This window comes from Sus scrofa, chromosome 3 (assembly GCF_054392235.1).
Source record: "Sus scrofa isolate SSC_HxYL_T2T_F1_AM1 chromosome 3, Sscrofa_HxYL_maternal_Yorkshire_Landrace_v2.0, whole genome shotgun sequence".
Classification (NCBI taxonomy): domain Eukaryota; kingdom Metazoa; phylum Chordata; class Mammalia; order Artiodactyla; family Suidae; genus Sus; species Sus scrofa.
This window is the reverse complement of record NC_139385.1, coordinates 63,312,135-63,332,785: the sequence shown is the minus strand read 5'-3', so window position 1 is coordinate 63,332,785 and position 20,651 is coordinate 63,312,135. Positions and strand designations below refer to the sequence as shown.

At 44.5% G+C, this 20,651-nt stretch overlaps 1 protein-coding gene across 15 annotated transcripts in view; it reads left to right on the top strand.

Moving 5' to 3' along the window:
- The window catches only part of TMEM182 (transmembrane protein 182), a 352,761-nt gene that overhangs the window by 70,277 nt on the left and 261,833 nt on the right, over positions 1–20,651 (top strand). Inside the window, exon 5 of one of the 15 annotated variants that reach the window (XM_085016107.1) lies at positions 15,412–17,011. The exons of 13 other annotated variants lie outside the window; for them this stretch is intronic. In XM_085016107.1, coding sequence (XP_084872233.1) covers positions 15,412–15,458 — 47 coding nt within the window. In that variant the 3' untranslated portion in view covers positions 15,459–17,011. Of the gene's footprint in view, positions 1–7,841; positions 12,151–15,411; positions 17,012–20,651 lie in introns of those variants that run through there. One more of the 15 variants, XM_085016108.1, reaches the window with a different exon arrangement.

Sequence of the window (20,651 nt, the reverse complement as noted above, 5' to 3'; positions counted from 1 at the left end):
ATCATAATGTATACAACATGGTGATTTTTTGAATAGTTTAGAATTCTTAGAGCTGATGACACATCTGCCAGATTCCACGCAGTCCTCGTGTCCTGGCAGGAGATGGGCTTGTGTGACCTGCTAGCTCTTCCTCGTCTCTCATCCGTGAGTCTTTGAAATGCATCCCAGAGCTTAATTGTGACAGCACTCTTTATTATTCTGAACCCTTCACTGCATTCTTCAGGAGAACAATGCAAGGAAAAGAGAGTTGGTGCCTTTGACACAAAAACTGGAAGAGGCCATGATTTCAGGGGGCAACTTCCCTTTTTCAGGCAGGTGAGAGGTTGGAGGAGGCCTGGTGGGTTAGGGAATAAGAGGGTTGCTGCCAGGCACTTATCAAACCAATTCTGTTATTTGTTCACAGTCTGGCATAAACTGATTATCTGGAGAAATAGTGACTATGTCCATTTTGATCCCCCTGGGGAATTGATCTCAGCAGGTGTCACATCTGTAGGTATGGTCCCCTCCCCCACCACATGCAACCCCAGCTCTTGTATTTCCTTAGAATCCTTGTGCACTGAGACATCACAAGCATCAAGCATCCTGCTGTTTCAAAAACTTCTTATTTTTATTTTATTTATTTTTTGTCATTTTAGAGCCGCACTCACCTCATATGGAGGTTCCCAGGCTAGGGATCTAATCGGAGCTGTAGCCGCCGGCCTACGCCAGAGCCATAGCAACTCAGGATCCAAGCTGAGTCTGCAACCTACACCACAGCTCACAGCAAGCCAGATCTTTAACCCACTGAGCAAGGCCAGGGATCGAACCCGCAACCTCATGGTTCCTAGTCGGATTCGTTAACCACTGCGCCACAATGGGAACTCCCAAATCTGGATCCTTAACCCACTGAGTGAGGCCAGGGATGGAACCTGTGTCCTCATGGATACTAGTCAGATTCATTTACACTGAGCCACAATGGGAACTCCAAAAACTTCTTTTTTTAAATGAACTTAAACTTCAGGACAGGTGCAACTATAAAGAGAGAAGCCACAACGTAACTTTCAAGACATTAACTGTGCCTCTAACTGAAACTGCACCCTTTTGGGTCTCACCAATCTTTCCTCCAAAGTCTTTCTCTGCTCCAGGCCTGATACCCGAACCCCACGTGGCATTTCCTTGTAATGTTTTCACAGCATCCTCCAGTCTCATCCTCCAATCTGTGTCTTTCCTTGTCATTCACAACCTTGACACTTTTAAAGAGTACTGGTTGATTACCTTGTCACATGTCTCTCATTTTGGTTTTGTCTGACGTTTTGACAAATTGGAGCTATGGATTTGGAGAAAGAATATCACAGAGATGATGTACCCACCTCTGTTTGTCCCATCACGAGGTTCAGGACAAGAACCCATCCCAGTGCTGGTGGTGTGACCTTGATGAAGGTGGAGGGCCTGCTAAAATCAGTGACATTTCTGTGAATGGGGCCTCAGTTAGCAAAGGAACTTAGCAAACCTTGTGTTAAGTATGAGTTTAGAAGACATGTAGTTTAAACTGCATGTTTATGTGTTGAGGAAGTAGTCAGCGCTTTGAGGCATGTGTTGGGCTTGCCTTTTTTACTTCATTGCTCTGTGATTTTCAACCAGCATGATGTGTGTAGGTTTGGATACATCTCTGGTAATACTGTGGCTGTTTGTAGACATCAATGAGTCAGTCCCTGCCCCACTCTGCCTTAGTCTTAACTCTGAGGCTGAAGGATTAGCCACCCATGAGCATGATACATAACAGCCCATCTACAGGAAGAAGCGCTGATCCAGTTACCATCTGAGTTGTTGTCTCCTTTATCTGGCTATGCCACAATTATCCTTTTTTCTCCTTAACCCTGCCAGGTGGAAAAAAATTAGTGTTACATTCACTGTACAAATCGAAAAACAGCAAAAGCAAAAACCCCCAAACTGATAAACTGCTGCTGAGAGAAGTTCAAGGACTTGCCAAGGTTAGAGGGCTGTGGCAGTACAACGACAGTGATGGGAGCCAGGTTCTCTGATATTTAGACCACTGACCTGCCTGGACACTCAGTAACCTCCAGCCCAAGAGCCAGTCCAGTCCATGAGCAGGTGGCTCAAACTCTGAGTTTGTTAGAGTTATTATGAAAGCCAAGGAATGTCAGTTAATCACTCTAGTTTTTCCCATTTGGTGGTTGTTATTTCAGGAATAAAATATTCCTGGGGTTTACTTCTAATTTAATGCCAAGATGCAAATTGCACCTCACCTGTTTCACCCGAGGTGTTATTTATGCCCAAATAACACCTCCTAGATGAGAGCCCATTGTGTGTGTTTCCTCCTTTGGAAATTAAAGATAATAATAGTAATCAGCTGCGCACAAAGCTGTTGTAGGGGTTGGGGGTGGGAAAGGCTCAGAAATTGTAACAGTTCGGGAAAGACCAACATCGGGGAAAAGTGTTGTGGAAATGCTAAATGCGGAAGTAAGAATTATGACATCTCTGCAGATTCACCACCAGAGGCCAGGGTAACACAAATGCTGGGTAAACATGAACTTCATTCAACAAATATATATTAGCTAATATACCATGAGAATCTAAAGCTAGAAGGGATTTTAGATAATAACCACAGCTAATTTTTTAATAGACTTGATTTTTTTAGAGCAGTTTTAGGTTCAGAAATTTCCCATATATACTTCTCCGTCCCATGATCCCATCAGCCACCCCCATTAGCAACATCCCCCACAACTGATGAACCTTCCCTGACATGTCATTTTCCCCTATGGTTTACTTAGGGTTCACTCTTAGCCACAGCATCACAGGGGTTTGAACAGATGTACGAGGACGGGCACCCACCACTGTAGTATCGTATAGAGCAGTTTCACTGCCCTAAACTTCCTTGTTTTGCCTTTTCATCCCACTCTCCCCTTAACTCCTGGCCTTCACTGACTTTCTTACTGTCTCCATGGCTTTACATTTTCCGTATTGTTGGAATTATACGGTATGCAGCCTTTTCATATTGGCTTCTCTTACTTAGTAATACCCATTTAAGTTTCTCCTACATCTTTTCTTGGCGTGATAGCTAATTTCTCTTTAGCTTTGAATAGTATTCCATTGTATGAATGCACCACCGCGTTGCTTTGTTTTGCTTTTTAAAATCTGTTCACCTACTGAAAGACATCGTGGTTACTTCCAAGATTTAGCAAGTGTGAATAAAGCCGCAGGAAATATCTGTGTGCAGGTTTTGCATGGATCTAAGGTTCCAGCTCCTTTGAGTGAATACCAAGGAGTGTGACTGCTGGATCCTATGGTAAAGAGTAAGTTTAGCTTTGTAGAAATAGCTACAGTGGTACACAGGGGCTGTACCACTTTGCATACCTGCTAGCAATAAATAAAAATTCCTGTCCCTCTAATCCTCTCTGGCATTTAGTGTGTCAGTGGTCAGCACTGTCGCTGTTCTAATATGTGTGTGGTGGTATCTCATGCTGCTAAAAGCTTTGGAGGGCTCGCTGTGTATCAGACACAAGACCAAGCACTGTAAATGAGGATCTCATTTGACCCTTGCAAAGGTCCTAGAAGTAAGTGCTGTGACTTGGTCTTTCCATCTTACATAGAAGTAAAGGAAAGCTCAGAGAAGCTACCTAAGTTGCCCATAAACAAGTTACCCTAAACAGCGAGCACAGAGCCACGTGCTCCCCAGGATCACCCGGGGAATGTGAAGCAGCCGGATCTTGTGCCAATCCTGGGCTGCTCCTCCACAACTTCCTTTTACAAGGACATGGACTCCAGATCTCTGGATGCTCGTGGAAAGTCTTGCTATTTAGAGACAGGAAAAGAACTCTTTTTCTATTGGCCCCGCCCCCTAGACCACTCCCAGCTTCCCAGGCATCAGTCATGTCCCAAGACTGGCCTCCAATACAATGTATGCAGTCCCCAGCTTTATACCGAGGAATCCTGATCTATGCCAGCGATTCCAAGCTTCTCAAACCTCGTGTTTATTTGGAATATATTTAATTTAATTTAATGCTCAGATTAGAAACGGAAGACCTCTCTCGAGTGCAACACATAACTTAGGATCGCCTTGCTATCTGCGTGAAATACGTTACCCACCCTGCGCTGAACACCAGGCGCAGACGAGCGCTCTGTATTATTACGGGACCTCCCTCCAACGCTAATTGTTTTCTTAGGTAGTTTGCATTCCCAGCTCTGTGCTATCCTGTGGTGTTTCTAATTTTTTCATACGTAATGGAGAATTCTTAGAACATTAGTTCCAACCCAATTCAATTTTAAAAACAAATGGTAGACTTAAGAAGGTGACGTTTGTGGGGATTTTTTCAACTTAGGGGGCTGTAATTCCAAAAATGTCAATTATAAAGTTGCCCATTTAATAAGAAAAATCATTTATTTTTTAACTTGAATTAGAGAATAGAAAAGCATAAACTGTAAAGCACCGACTGTCTTCTACAGATTCCTGTAGAATGATGTGCTGTTATTAATAGGAAGGTGATTCTGGTCTTGAGAGTATGAGAACTCATAAAACTGATGGCAGAGTTAGGGTGAAAGAGGCAAGAGAAGGCCTTTGGAGTCTTTTTTTTTTTTTTTTTCTTTTTTTGTGATGATGCTGGGAGCGGGCTCTTTGGGATTCTGGAGCCTGGCAATGCCACCTTGATGGAACCACTGAGAGCCCGCCTATACAGTGTTGTTTACAGAGCCAGGTGGGGCCTGGAGGAGGAAGGCTGTGAGGGGAGCTGAGCTGCCCTCCACCAGGAAGCAGAGTGGGGCGGATGGGTCCAGGATGGGACCTTAGCACCCCCAGAGGACTTGGTTTCATACTCTCTCCTGCTTCTAGTCACCAGGTGACTAAACCCCCTAGTACACAGTGAAATCAGTATTAGTAAGAAATGCTAGTTAATATTTTCAGATGACCAGTTACACATTCACAGAATCTTATTCCCTTTCCCTGATTATCCAGTTCTGCCTCCATAAATGGCATTGTGTTCCTGTTTCCCTAGTTTGGGTTAGGTGTCCTGAGTCTTAAATTTCAAAGCAGAAAACCATGAAGCTCCATTCTCACTTTTGACAGAAACTCTTGTTTGAAGAGAGGGCCTAGCTTTGTTAATTCAGAAAGATGTTGCTTTTTCTCTTAGTTCCGCTGCCTAGTACATTGGGCCCCCAATGCCCTGGACACGGTCCTCCTCTCAAGGGCTCCTTTGTAACATGTGTGACTGTGTGGTGGGCAGGTATACATGTTAGGATATGAAGGTAACAGAGGGCTTCGTTCAGCCGCAGGCGGCCGGGGAAGGCTGTCCAGAGGGGTCCAGAGCCCAGGGCAGAAACTTCCGTGAACTGTCCCGTCTCTCTCCAGCACCTCTCTCGTAATTCGCAAGACACCACTGTCATTTCCTAGATGGCCACTCCTTCTCATTTGTCAGTGGTAACATCCCAAGGCATCACAATCCTGACCCCACTTTGCAAAGAGTTGTGGAGGACAAGTGGGTCACGGATGGGGTTGGCATTGGGAATGCCCCCTGGAGTACATTTTAGAAATGAGCTCTATGGAGAATACAGAATCAGATGAAATGAATGGGAAGACTTGAGCCCACAAGGGGCTCACAGCTGTTTAGGCCCAGAGGCCTTGAGAGCTCAGCCACACCAATGGCACTGGAAGCCTGAGTGTAGACAGATGGCCGATGTAAGAAATGAGGGGGAGAGAAGTCAAGGATGGCTTTTCTCTTCCAAGGGTGTAAACCAAGTCCTGGTCCGTTGGAAGGAACAATAGGCCTGCTTCTTAGGCGTACTCTATAGAGCTGCAGTTGTGCTTGTGTTTAATATTTCTGATGGGCTTCGCTTCTCAGTTGATTTTCGAGTTTGTTTTGCTTTCTTCTTCATTTGACCATGAGCAATCTGGTCACTAGGAATTTTCCTTTTGCCTTTGTAATTATGTTTGTTTCACATGGCGGCATAAATGGTGGGTGCTAAATACATGCCATTTTCTGACTGATTGGGATCCCGAAGAGAACATCAAAGCTGTTTAAGAGGCTATGAGGATTTTCTCTGTTGATTTAAATGCTTGGAATAGAAGGAGACTGCAGTTTTCCATAGCCGCAGAGCACATCAGAGTTAGCACCGATTTCTGATTTCTTTGCTTTTAGTGACTTTGCATGATTCTCACCACCAGATCCTAAAGAGTGAAAGTGTGTCTTTTCAGTTTATTTGGAACACTATAAAAGCAGAAGTGTAGTGTTAGATATGACCAACACAGCAGACGGGGTGATTTTTGGGGTAAATATTGAAACACCTTGAAACTCAAATGCACTCCAGCTGTAGTTCATGGCCAAATTGTTCAGAGAAAGCGTTTGCTCGTCCAGCTGACAGATGGCCAGTGTAGTGTTAGTAATCTCAGCACGTGGCTTGTGAAGTCAGGAGGCTGGCAATTCTACAGCCGAAAAAGACACGGGGAGAGGATCCAGACTGATGGGTGAGATGAGCCCCACAGATTACAATGGACAAGAGAAAGACTCTCAGGGATGCTGAAAACTGGGAAAAGGAGTGCAGGAATTGTCTTGGGGAAGAGAAGTAACAAGGAATAGCGTTCACATCAATGCATGGTGAGAACTAGACCTGGCTGCCTCTTCAGAAGAAAGAAGAAACTGAACCTGCATCCTCAAAAATCTTAAAATAGAGGCTGTAACTTGCAAAATAGCCACTAGGGGGCTCGCTTCATCTATGAAGAAATCTTTCCGTCGGAAACCCTAGGAACTTCCCCAAAGGCTCTCAGGCACGTCTCAAAGGTGGTGGGGGGTGGGCGGGGAGGAAAAGAGTGTGTGACATAGTGTTCTATCCTTGGATAGCCCCGCGTGAAGTCACTGCCACTTAGAGGCTGTATTTTCCTGATCGTTGTGGGCTCAGTACCACACATATTCCAGGGACAAATTAAAGACTATTTAATATAACTCCTCTGTGGAGGTGATCCAGATTTGGGCCTTTCTGTCTAAGACTGAGTGGGAGGTGGATGCAGGAGGTTTTCTGGGCCAGGAAAATGCTATTTGGGCACAGAAAACAGGGGGCAGTGATTTAGTGTCTGGCCATCTCAACGTCATAGAGAGGAAGAAATAGAGATCTGAAGACTAAAAAAAAAAAAAAAAAAAATCAAGAAAGATTAAAAAAAGAACATTTGACAGACAGTATATAACTCCAGTTTCTTTCCAAGAAAGCAAAATATTCCCAGAAAGGAAAAAACGCCTAGCGATAGGGGGAGTCAGAAGGCAAATAAGAGCTCTGCTTGTAGCATTCTCTGTTGGTAATCCTTCAATTTTTATAACATTTTCCAGATCTGCCACTGCATGAACTGTGTAACTGACAAATCTTCAACTCACATTATATTTAAGTGGTTTCCCCCATCACTTCTCACAGTTAAAAATACATCACATAAATTACTATCCTGCCTAGTGAAATATGCAACGACTCTGTTGTCTGCCGTTTATTTCTAAAACATTTTGGCACTTTCCGCGGAAGTCATCTTCTCAGTTATGCCAGGGGACTTTTTTTCAATTTCACGTTGTTATTAAGTATCACCGAGACCCACGGATGGTGTCACGGAAGGGGTGTGATGGAGGGAACTGCGGGCGGAGGCAGGAAAGGGGGCTGGACCAGTCACACAGCGACCAGGAGGTGGAAGCTTGTGCCCTTCACGTGCCAGGCCCTGGGGGTCTTGCTGCTTGGAGACCCAACTCAGAGGGCAGGAACCTGGAGTAGGAACTGCGCCTGAGAGCTCCGCCCTCACCATAGGCAGGAGCAGCTGCTTGGGGGGCAGGGGAGACCCACCCCCTCGAGAACAGGGCTGAGCCATGCTTTCTTCCCAGCAGGTGTCACTGTGGAATTATTAATATAGGGAGAAGAAAAGGCGCTGCGTGTGAGCGGAGCCGCAAATCAAAGACCTTGAACCACAATTGCACCCAGGCTACGAAGCAATGACACAGAGGAATTGAAACACTCCGTCCACGGACTGCGAGGCAGCGGGTCTGCTGGGACTGCTGTCTTTGATCTCTTTAGTTCACCTGTATTTTCAAGTTTTAAGAAACACAATCATCCAGAGGGACCATAAAAAGATAGATATATCCACTACAGAGTGTCCGCCACGATCTAAATGTTTGTCCTCTTTGCTGGCTGTCTGGATAGGTGTTTTGTTTTTTTAACAGGAAGAAGTAACAAAGTCATGTCTCAAGAATCCAAAACTCTGGGTTCAAATTCTTGCTTCTCCACCCCACTTGTGTGTTACCTCGGATAATTTATGTAATTTAGAGCTCTGAGGCTCAGTTCCATGACAGGGCAATTGCGAAGGTTAAATAAAATAATATTCATGAAAGCACCTCATACGGTTAGTTACATCTGAATCCAGACGCATCGCTGAAATACTGTTTAGACTGCATTATTATCTTAATATTTTAATTTCATTTTGAATAGATTCTGTTCATACATTGTTACCCATGTATAGATTATAACCTCTAGGAAGATCACCTGCTTTTCTCATCTGGGCGCCAGTGCCTACTGACGGCCTCTGCTCACGTGGCCTGCTGGGACACCAATACCAGATCATTATCTATATGGTCCAGCATCCTTTCTGCTCTCGTTATTCCATCTGGCAGTGCTGCCCCCTATCCCTGGCCTTGAATTGTGGGGATCACCTCAGCTTCTCCTCAGTCACTCTGTTCCATTTTGAAGCAGACCTCTGAACTGGCAATGTCATGTTCAAAGGCTGCAGCATCTCCCCATCTGCTGCTCTTTGATATTGCTTGCTGGCAGGATTACTAGTCTGGCGTCCTACCTCAGTAGCCCCTGAGAATGCTGGGGAGCTCCCCCCCAGCACCAGTTCCAGGCCCCCCCATATCCATGCCATCAGAATCCCCAAGTGGGGGGCCCAGGGGGATGTGGCTTTGACACACACTCCAGATTTTGTTGGGGAAGACGGTCACATAGGCCTCTGACCACCTTTAAATTTAAAATGCACTTTGCTTTCAATCCAAAGTGCACTTCACTCATAGATGCTTCTTGAAGACATTTAAATTGTGTTCCTTCCCTGCTGCGTGTCTTCCTGATTTCCTGTTTCATAGAGGATGGACTTAAGGTCATAGGAGATGTCATCGCAAAGCCAAGTACCTGGCACTAACTCCGAAGTTTCTGTGGACACTTCTCAGTGGGTCACAACCATTGCCCTTCTCCCAGGATGGTCCTGACACCTAGGAAGCCCCCTGGTAATGCCCCTAGGCACAGCTGTTGATGCAGAGTGCAGGCTTCTGATGCAAGGATGCAGCAGGATGCTATTGTCAAGGAATAGGAAGCCTTACCTGCGGAGACTCGGAGCTCTGAGGTCATGCACGTAAAGTCCCATGAATGGCAGCCCCTCCCTCAAGAACCCTTGATACGGAGGCTGGGTTCTGCTCACCTGAGCCTCCGCTGCTGAGGTCAGCCCCTCGTAGGATATCCTGACATCTCCCAATCTTCCTGACATCCCCCTACTGGTCTTTTTTCCTTTTTATTCAAGTCACCCAGATTCAGTCTCTCTTGTTAACAAATGACCGAGTATAATCTGATATGGTATTGGAGATTTAATCTGCTCATGATATAGTTCCAATCATGTTATTTCTCACAATTCCCTGAGAAATCTCTTCTCTAAAACCAAGCAATTCTCCTACTAAATTTAACTCTTTTCTACTTGGGATTTCCTCTGTGTTACTCAAGTCTCTCAAAGCCTTCCCCTCCCGTCCCTTTCCAGAAACTTCTTTAGTCCTCAATATTATTGTTACTGATGGTGGAGTACGCAGCTCACCACTCTAAAGCCAGTGAAGAGGCCAGGCTGGTGGAAGGGAAAGTTTGTTTTATTTCAGAGGCTGGCAATTGGGGTAGGGGGACAGACTTGTGTCCAGAGTCCAAGTCCTTCTACTGACAACCAGGGGGAAAGTTTTTAAAGGGGAGTTTTTTTTGGGGGGGGCAGGCAGAGGGAGGGGGCTGCCTGCAGAAGCAGTATGGTCAGCTCTGACAGTCATCCTGAAAGAGGTCAGTGGTGGTCTGACCAGCATCTTTTTTTTGGGGGGGGGCTATTTTTAAGGCCACACCCACAGCATATGGAGGTTCCCAGGCTAGGGGTCGAATCAAAGCTACAGCTGCCGGCCTACACTACAGCCACAGAAACTCGGGATCCCTACTGTGTCTGTGACCTAGACCACAGTTCACAGCAACGCCAGATCCTCAACCCACTGAATGAGGATCGAACCTGCAACCTCATGGTTCCCAGTCGAATTCGTTTCCGCTGCACCACAGTGGGAACTCCAGCATCATCTTGATTAAGTACAACTAGCCTTCAGTTCCAGGATTGATTTGTTCCCATTTCCTTGAGACCAGTTCTCAGAATAATGGCAGCTTGTGTCGTGGCTACAGTCTGGTGACCATGCAGTTAACCCTCTTCCACCTGGTGGGGGTTCCAGTAACTACAGGACAGTTCACAGGACACAGCTCAGAATAGGATCTACAGCCCTTGAGAAGAAACTAAAGGTCCTTGGCTTTGCTTAATAACTAAATTATTATTATCTGGTCCTGTTTTACTGTTTTCCTTTGCCTCTGCATTTTCCCACTTCTCCGATTCAACTTATACTTTGGCTAAGCTTTTTCTAAAGACAAAAGGCAGATGGAGCACATGGGGTAGAGGGGGAGACCATAGGGTTCTGCCCTTCGGTACCTCATTCCTCCAAGCTCTTATCCCACTGCTGGTATAAACCATTCACTGAATATTTATCACATCTGAATATAGGTTGCCATGTACCTTTTCCACTTGTAAGTAATACTTCTTCCCTATTAGCTGCAAGCTGGTTGGAAGCAGAGAACAAGTCTTAAATTTGTTTTAAAATGTTTTCTCTTAAATGCTTAGATGTTTCGCTACTACTTCTATTCCTAGTGCTTTTTGTTTAAGTGTTTCTCCCCTACCATATCATGTCTTATAAATATTTATTGCACGAATGGAGGAAACGAATACCTGCTTATACTTATAATTAAAGGGAGCCGGGGACTATAGTATTTGTTTTTCCAAAAATGCTTCCAATTATCCGTTCCCTCATCAGTTCACATGCAGCAGGGAAATGCAACTTTCCCTTTGCAGCATGTCCGCTTTGTAATTGCTCCTGTCAGGGTGATTAATGGATAGTGGTTTGTGACCAGGAACCTCTGTGGTGACCCGGTGGTCAGCAGAGGCCGCTTGTCTCAGATATTTCTATCCCGGCATGAGGTTTTTTTAAAAACAAAATTATGGCTTTGGAAAAACACTAAGGTTGCATTATGATACATTTGCATACAGATTCCCAGAGCCTGTCTGTGGCTAATTGCATCCAGGCGGGAGGCCTGACTTGCTTACCAGGGCCTCCTGACTGGGCAACGGGCAGGTCCCTCCAGCCTGAAGCCAGGCCACTGCTTGGGACCAAATGTCTTTTCTTCCTCCAGGCTGTCTTGTGCATGGGCCCGCCTTGCCTTCTGCTGACACCTCAGCAGAGCTGAGGTTTTCTGTGCTGGTTGAGCAGGGCGAAGCTGGTGGCAGGGCTGGGAGGCTGCAGAGGGTGATGGCACCAGGGCTCCCCCACTCTCTGGCATTGACCTAGGGTCTAGCCACTAAGACTGAAGGGCTCTTCACCCTGACAGGTACACCCTGCATGCTGCTGCTGGCACTCACCTTGTCCCTCTGAGACCCCAAAGTTGTTCTGGGCTACAACTGTCCTGGTTACCTGATGGAAAGTAACAACTTTTGAGGAAGAAAACAGCAGTGGCTGGGGCTAGGGTGGAAGGCTATGTAGTTCTAGGAGCAGAGAAAGCATGGCTTTGGAGGGTGTGTTCCCTGGAAAAGCCTGAGGGCTGTCATCCAAGGCTGTTCCTGTCTTCCTGTGTCCTGGGTACCTGCTGCCGCTGGAGCACTGGTCCTGGGAAGCAGAATAGTGTAGCAGGGGGTAGAACCGAGTTCTGCTGGGCTGGGCTGAATGTGATCATGGATGTTCCCACTTAATCCTCACAGCAGCCATGCAAGGCAGGGACTCTTTCCTAATCCCATTTAGCAGTGGTAGAACCTGAAGCACAGAGAAGTTAAGTAACTTGTCCAAAGTTGCACAGCTCCTATTCTTACAATAAGAATCCTTATAAGAATAACAAGAACACTTACAAGAATAATAAGAGTATTCCTGCAAGTACTTTTCATAATCAACATTTTCCTGGTAATCATAGAAATCTTGCAGTTATATTTTAGAAATCAATTTAGCAGTGTATGAGGTAAGAGCTTTCTACCTGATGATTTGACAATTATTTATTCAGTACCTGTTAACATGTAGCCTTTTCCACAAGTTGAAAGAACTACCCAATAAAAAAAAAAAAAAGAGATAAACACAATATAGTTTAGGAGAACAGAACGTTTTCTCCCCAGCCTGCTTTGTTATTTGTGCCTCGGGCTGCAGGCATGTCTGCAGCTGCAGGTTTCTGAGTAGACATGGGCACCTTTACAGGAACTGGGCAGCGGGGTCCTGGTCAGGTGGGCCGGGCCCAGATTGTCCAGTTAGTCCACCAGTGGCTCTATGGCCCACTAGCCCGGTGACCCTGAACATTCATATAACCACCCTGTATCTCGGTTGTTTTCTCAGTACAGTGGGAACAATCGTAGCTCCTAAGTCCTCAGGATGGCAGTAAGGATGAGGAGAATTAGTATCTGATGATGGCTTAGAATAGTGCTGGGCACACTGCAGCTATAAACTACAGCTACCAGCTACGGCTTCCCTCATCTTTCTGCATCTCTGTGTAACTAATTGAGAAGAACCTCCTTCTCCTGGAAGCCCCTCCCAGCACTCCCCCCTTCCCAGGGCTTCCACCCCAGCACCTTCTCCCTCCCAGCCCTTCCCCCTCCCAGCACTTCCCAGTGGGATGGGTTGGCTGTCCCTTGGGTGGATTCCGTGAGGTCCTGTGTGTCTGCATGGGCTGCCCATCCCTGTCCCACAGGGTAATCTGGACTTCTTATGCCAAGGACACAGAAGGAGCAGTGAGCAGACAGCCAATGTCCTTCCCTACTGGAACGTAATCTAGGAGGGGAGGTGTTTAGTTTAATAACAACCTTAAATACTGAAAACCTCAGAATTGCAAGGAGATGGTCAGGGAGACTTCACCTGCTCAGAGGTTAGTTTGAGGTAAAGAAAGGCTTCTGGAAGGGCTAATGGTGAAGCTGAGACCCCAAGGAGATGCAGGAGTTGGCTCAGGGGGCAGAGTGGGGAGAGGATTTCTAGGCAGGGCAAGGGAAGTTGCTAGGATGGACTTGGGAGGACCAGCAAGCGGAGGCAGGGGCCCTGTGCCCTGGAGCCTGGGTGAGCTGGGCGCTGCTGTGCAGAATTGTTTCCCCTAGGGTAGAGCTGCCTGGATTCTCACGACAATGGCCGGATGTAAGCCCATTTTAAGACTGGGGAAACAGATGAAATAGTTGCTCTGCTCAGCACCTGGGTAAAGGGCTGAGCTGGACCCTGAGGCTGGACTGAGGACAGAGCCCTCCCCTCTGGGTAATGCTAGGTCATGTCTGCACTCAAACAAGTGGCCAGCTGACCAGGCAGCTTGCAAGTCTACCTGGTACGTTTATGATCAGAGAAGGTGACTTTCCCAAAGGCTGTGATGCAAATCTAATCCCTATTGAGGGAAATGGCAATTTGGGGAACCTTGAAGTATATCCAATGACTTTTTGGCATCTTTTAATCACCTGAAGTGATGTTCACGATTCAGAAACATACAATGCATTATTAACAAGGAGAGTTACTATTACACTGGCGCTCTTTGGTAAGTTTACTTATATTTCACCCCTGCCACCCTCCAAGCAAAATAAAGCAAAGAAGCAAAACTAAGAACTGTTTTAGGAATGAAATATTTGTTGTTACTATCTTTAAAGTAAAATTTTAAAAATTCAGAGTAAAAAATATCTGTTATCTTTACCATTTGGACAGTTTTCCTTGTTGTTCATATCTCTAACCTTTGTAAACTAATGAATGCACTATGTTGTGGTTCTCGTTCTTATGAAATTCATACCAGAAAATCTAAGCTAACTGGTACCCAATTTCATGAGAATTGCTCAGATTTGTTTTATTTCCTAGATGTGTAAATAAGACCTTACTGTGACTAACAACAACAACAAAAAAGTTGAATCCGAAATATAGTTTGAATCCAAAATGTTATTTGGCCTTGAGTTCATATACTTTGCTATATTGTTATTAAATCTGGTAAGATTTTTATCTGCCCCCCCCCCCGCCCAGTCGTGGAGAAATATATTAAGATGTGTTCAAGGAATGAGGTTTTTAAAAAGAGAAATAGCAATCTCATATGCCTGTTTTCTAACCTTCTACATCATAGAATGAACATGTACCTGTCGCGGAAATATCTGCTGCCTCTGTACACCGATGCCAGATCGAAACGTGGAGACAGAGATGGAGGAAACAGAAAAAGTAGCTTTAATTGCCAGGCAAAGAGGGGACACAGCAGGCTAGTGCCTTAAAGATGGGGGTACTGAGGAGTCTTACAGGGTTTGAGAAGCAGGGTGTGATCAGCTCCTGGACCTTTTCCTGATTGGTGGGTGGTGAGGTCACTGGGAGTCAGCATCATCAACCCTCTGGTTCCAACCTGTCTGGGGTCTCCGTGCTTGTGGGCAGCATAGAGTTAACTTCTTCCACCCAGTGGGGGTGAATGTGCAGAGAAAGGTGATAAGCTCAAGACAATTTGCTGGAGGATAGATAAAACAAGATAGATAGATAGATAGATAGATAGATAGATAGATAGATAGGGATAGATGATATAAAGATAATAGAAGGATGATTGATAGATATGATATAGGTATCTATCTATATATAACTCAGAATTAGCAATAATTTTTCCTATAAATTAGCAGGTTTTTGAAGCCAGCGTTTTATTGAAGCTATTTCAAACACATGTGTAAAGAACAGAATAATAACCCCCAGGTTTTCATTTCTGGATCCCATAGATATCAACATTCTCCCAATCTCCTTTCATGTCCTCCCAACCCTGCTTTTTTCTTCTGAACTATGTTAAAAAAAAATCCTCGATACCATAGTATTTCACCCATGGATACTATCTATTTGCTAAAGCGCCCCTCTTTTACACATAAGCCTCAGTGCTGTTATCAGGAAGATTAGTCCTCATTCCTTAATATCTGATATCCAGGCTGAATCGAATTGTCTTCGGATGGCTCAGAGGTTCTTGTTACAGCTGACTTGCTTGGCTCAGGATCCGAATGAGCTGAGCAAACACGTCCAATGCATTTCACCTGTGAATCCCTTAAGTGTCCTTTAAAGCAGTTTCCCTCTCCTTCCACCTTCTTACAAGCTCATTTCATTCTTTTTTGTTCTTCCTGCCATTCACATGTTGAAGAAAGTGGGTTATTTGTCCTGCGGCTTCAGCGTTCTGGATTTGCCTGATTGACTCCTCCAGTGCCACTTGACTCCAAACCGATGACAGATCGGAGACTTGATTAGATTCTACTCAGAGGTAGTTTTCATATTAATGTCTCTCCCAGGAACGACCACCTGGTGGCAGTGTTAGGCACAACATCCTCTTCTTGGGTGAGTCTCCCGTACTAAGTGACCTTGCTCCGCCTCTGCCTTGATCTTCTGCATTTTCCTGGGGCCTGCCAGCCACAGGAGCACATGCACAAGCAAATGAATATCTTCAAGCCAGCTGGCAGCTTATCTTGTCCAAAGCCCCTCTCCTTGGGGGCTGTTCAGTGCCTGTGCCTTAAAGAAGATGGCTGACAAGGTCTGACCAGCCTGGTTTGCCCGCCTTGTCATCGAAACCACCACCTCTCCCTCAGATTAGTTAGTTTAAAGTATAAGGAAGTTTGTTCATTGGAGACTGAAGGCTTTTAATTTGAGTTAAAATAAGCAATAGGATATTCAGGATGTCTCAGCTAACTTGGCAGAAAATAATGGCAGCCCCTGATGCTTATTTCAGCCATGATCTCCTTACCCAACTCTCGCTTCCCTAAAAAGAGAACAGTCGACTTTGTTGGTTTCACCTTCAGTTCCTAGACAGTTTCAGGGAAACAAGTGCTCATTTTTTCATTCTAACATCAGACACCTCTTGCAGGAATCAAGGACATCTCTCCAAAACTGCTCCATCAGGACCCTGGAACAGTAACAGGCACAGACGGCACAGGGAATACAGCCCTGACCTGGAAAGGCTTCTATGTTAAGGCTCTGGTACCAGGTTACACACTCATACTTACCTTTAGTTTATTCATCTTCAGCATGTGAACCCCTATCCCTAAGTGAGGGGGGGGGGTTCTGTGAATTAATTGGCGTACCTGTCAAGTTGTTGATGTCAATTTACATTAACACACAAGCAAGGAAACGCAACTTAATTACACTGGGTCTTCAGAGTCTTTTGGGCCATTCAGAAATTTGAATGATCATGGTGAATGGGAGGCCTGACGTTCCCTGATAGAGCAGGGCAGTGTTTGAACTATTGCAAAATTAATAAATGAGGAGAAAGTAATTCACTAATATGTGCCTAGTGCTCACACTGTCTCTACACCGGATCTCTGCAATTGATGTGTTAGCTGCAATTGGCTAAGAGCTGTTTTACCTGGAGTATTTCCTTCCTTGTAATTTAAAATTAAACCTTCAGCCAAGGCAAGTAACTTTAATTTGAACGAATTTCAGACTCCACTCCTGAGACAGTAATATCTCCCTGTGTCTTTCTGGCCTTAGAGTTATGGTGTATTAGAGCGTCTTTGCTGCCAAGGTCAGCTCGCTCAAGCGATTTATTTTCTTAACAATTTTGAGTATATTATTTAGAGCATTCAAACTGCTTTTAGGGAAATTGCTGACAAGCACATATAAACCCAGACCCAGGTCACTGTAAAGAAGAGAAAGAGGAAGAAGAAAATCATCCTTGTTCGACGTCCAAAAAATATAATTACGATCATAAATAATCATGTGCTCCTCTAATAAAGTATTGGATGTGAAGCCAATATAACTTGTACAAGATTATTTCAAACATTTCCTGAAGTAAAAAAAAAAAATAATCATATGTTTCTTTCTGTCACATCTTGGGTTTGAACTGATTTATTTGATGATATACCAAAGATGAGAAGAAAACAGGAATATTTAAGGAATTAATGATAGAGTGCCATGAGAACTCTGCCAACCACTTAAAAAAAGAAGCCAAAATATTAGCGGTATAAAATATGTTTATATACATTCTGAATTTTAATGAGATTCCTTTGATATGCATAAGTTAAATGCCAAATTTATCTGTGCTTAACAGATCATGCAGGTATTAGAAAGAATTTAGATAATATGTATAGGTGGAGATTTTAAAGTTCATATTTAGAGAATTTTAATAAAAATGCATTCCTCAGCTTGAAATGAGGTAAAATCCTTAGAGATTATTGTTTGTGTCCATTGAAAAACAAAAGTGAAGAGATTTTATGGTTAGTTGAGAAAAGCTGTGTTTTTTCCATAGATTTTTTACCCCCCTATTTAGACTGTTGCTGGATGACTCTCATTTCTACACTGTAATTTCCAGCTTATCCTAAATATAGACGCTGGACTTGAGCCATCCTAATTAAACTGTGAAGTTCTTTTGTAGTGAACGCTGATGCTTCTGGAATCAATTTCAAGGCTTACACAAGCAGTGTATGTCACCTTCCTGGCTTCCTTTCACTTTATGAATTTATCTAGAAGCGATACATTGCAAATAATATTTTGGTAGCAAATTTGTACATCTTTTTGTCCAGGCTTTTTATTTTTAATATCATTGTAAACTCTCTTCTGTGCTATAAGATCGAATTCCTTTTTTCAAAAGTTTCCCACCCTAGAGTAACTCCCCTCTTTCTGCATGAAGTTTAAGTCTTTATGTAATAAGTGAAGAAAGTGAACTAAAATCGTTTTGCCTAAGGCTACCTAGAAAAACAAGTCTGGTATCCTTCTGTTGTTACACAAAATTCATGTCTTTTCTTGACACACAGCTGTTAGAGATAATGGGATTTTCACTAAGGGAATAGAAGGTGAGAATCAAACAGAAATTTCAGCACAAACCAACCCGTAGGATAAGGCTGAAGGCTGGGGTGTTGGCTCAGGAGGGTCTGTGTTTTTGAAGCCTACCTGGGAGCTAGCCCCTGGCCCACTGAAGCTGCATCCAGGAGCTCTGTGGAGCTGGGTAGTTCTCGTTCTTGACTATCCCGTAGCCTCCTCCCACAGAGCCATCTACCTTGGAGAGATCCAGGCTGCAGTCCTGGTCTGGGATTGTTTGGGACTGGAGTTTGCTCTGAAAACAGCATGGGGCAGGGAATCCAGGAGGCAATGGCTATTCCATAAGAGGATTGCAGACCATTTTTAATGAAACCCCTAAAGCCCAATATCTGTTGGAGGTGCAGTCTGAGTGTAATTTTAAATGAACTCTGACTTGTTCTTTGACGTTAGCTTCCAGAATGTGATTTTTCTAGAAAAACTCTCCATGATTATCGTAAGGTCTTGGTGGTGGAGACTGTTCTTTAAATTGCCTTTGGAAGGCAGAAACACGTGAAATAGTGTTTGCCCAGGGCTTAGGGGGTCAAAGAGCAAAAAGCAAGATCTCTATGAGTTCAAGTTGGCCTCAAAGTGTTTCTCCAACCCAGTTATGCATTAAAATACCACCTCAGGGCTTTTGAAATGGACAACTTATTTCCACCCCTAAACTAACTAAATCAGTCACTTTGAGGCACAGGGGCATCGGTGGGGCTGGGGGAGTCAATGCATGACTATGCCTTAAAAGCGCCCCAGGTGACTGACTTGCACCCAGGGTACTGATCAGGGTGGCTTTCCAAATCCTGATGCTGTCAGTAGTCCAGGGGAGTCCTATAGAGGACTTTTTTGCGAAAGTCTAAAAATTAATTTTAATATGCTTTACTTAAAACATGAGTTATAATTGTAGGAGTTCCCCTGATGGCTCAGTGGTTAACGAATCAGACTAGCATCCATGAGGATGCAGGTTCAATCCCTGGCCTCACACAGTGGGTTAAGGATCTGGCGTTGTCATGAGCTTTGGTATAGGTCGCAGATGTGGCTCGGATCGAGTGTTGCTGTGACTCTGGCATAGGCCGGCAGCTACAGCTCCAGTAGGACCCCTAGCCTGGGAACCTCCATATGCCGTGGGTGCGGCCGTAAAAAGACAAAAACAAAAAAACACAACAATTTTAGATAGCTCTTAGAGGTAGAATAGGCAGGGAGGCTGCAGTAAGATGGAAAATAAATAAATTACCCAAGCAAAGGATGGTCCCATTCTAAAAGGGTGGGAGTGTTGATCCAGAGGGGCTAGTTTTTTTCTGTGCTGGTCTTAATTATGCAGAACCAAAACAAAGGAAAGTGGGGGTTAAAATATAGAAATCATGACAAATTTGATATGCAGTATTTCTGTTTTCAGTTGATCTGGTACTTGGCAGAAATGTTATATTTAGATTATATACCATCATGATATTATCAAATGAGCGTCATGAATATCACAGAAGAAATAATCCATCCTCAAGCTAAGGTCCTAGCATACAGGTACACTTTAAAAAGGAAGAAACTTTTCCAGTTCTAATTGCAAGTTTAAAAAGCAGTGGTTCTCCAACTGGCATGCAAGAAAATCAACTGGAAGGCTTGTTAGTACAGATTATTGGGTCCCATCTCCAGTGTTTTTGACTTTTTAGCTCTGAGGTAGGATGTAAGAATTTGCATTTCTAGTGATTTCTCAGATGCTGCTGCTCTGGGACCTGTGCCTTGAAAACTACTGGTCTAAATATTAGAAAGAATCTCACAGGTTCATTTTACATAGTATATGTCCTGGCCCAGGTTCTCTAGAAACATACCCTGAAGCAAAAGCTTATATGCTAATACGTATTGGGGTGTATAGCCCTGGGCAGCTGGTATGAGAGACACAAGAAACAAGAAGCAAGGAAGGAGAGGGGACCCATATGAAGGAGGATGCTGTTGAGCTGCTGAGCTGGCCCTCACATTGGAACAACTCATTCAGTGCCTGGAGAGAGCAGGGCAGAGGGCTTATTGACCAGCTCTCTCTAGTCTTTCATCTCCAATTTATCAATGGTTTCTCAGGGGGTGTTCCCCCCAGTCATGGATCGTGCCATTTTTCTGACCAGGCAGCCACTGGAGAACCAGCCTCCATGGACATAAGCCTGCCAGAGGGCAGCTGGCACCATGCACAGGCTCCCAGGTCTATAGGTTCTCAGCAGAATGGACCAGTCCAAGATTCAGCCATTGCTCAGGGACTCCAGTCAGAGGAAAGGAAGGGTGCCAACCCAGAGTAGCACATAAATAGACACGACTCAGTGATCAGGACTTCTCAAATAATTTGCTGTGAAAGACATACTTAAAAAAATATTGGTTTCATGGACTCCTGTCCTTCTGAGTCCTGCTGTTCCAGGCTGGCATGTGCCATGTCACATGTGACTCATTGCCCAGGCTCCACAACACATAGATACGGCTGAATCCCGTCCAAGCAGAGGAGACCCTGGCCACATAGCTGGATGTCATGGCAATGGCATAGTTCTGTACCAGTCTCTGGATGCTCAGTCTCAACTTACTTTATGTCCTTTTGTGCCCATATACTGGTAATAGCCAGCAGACCAGATT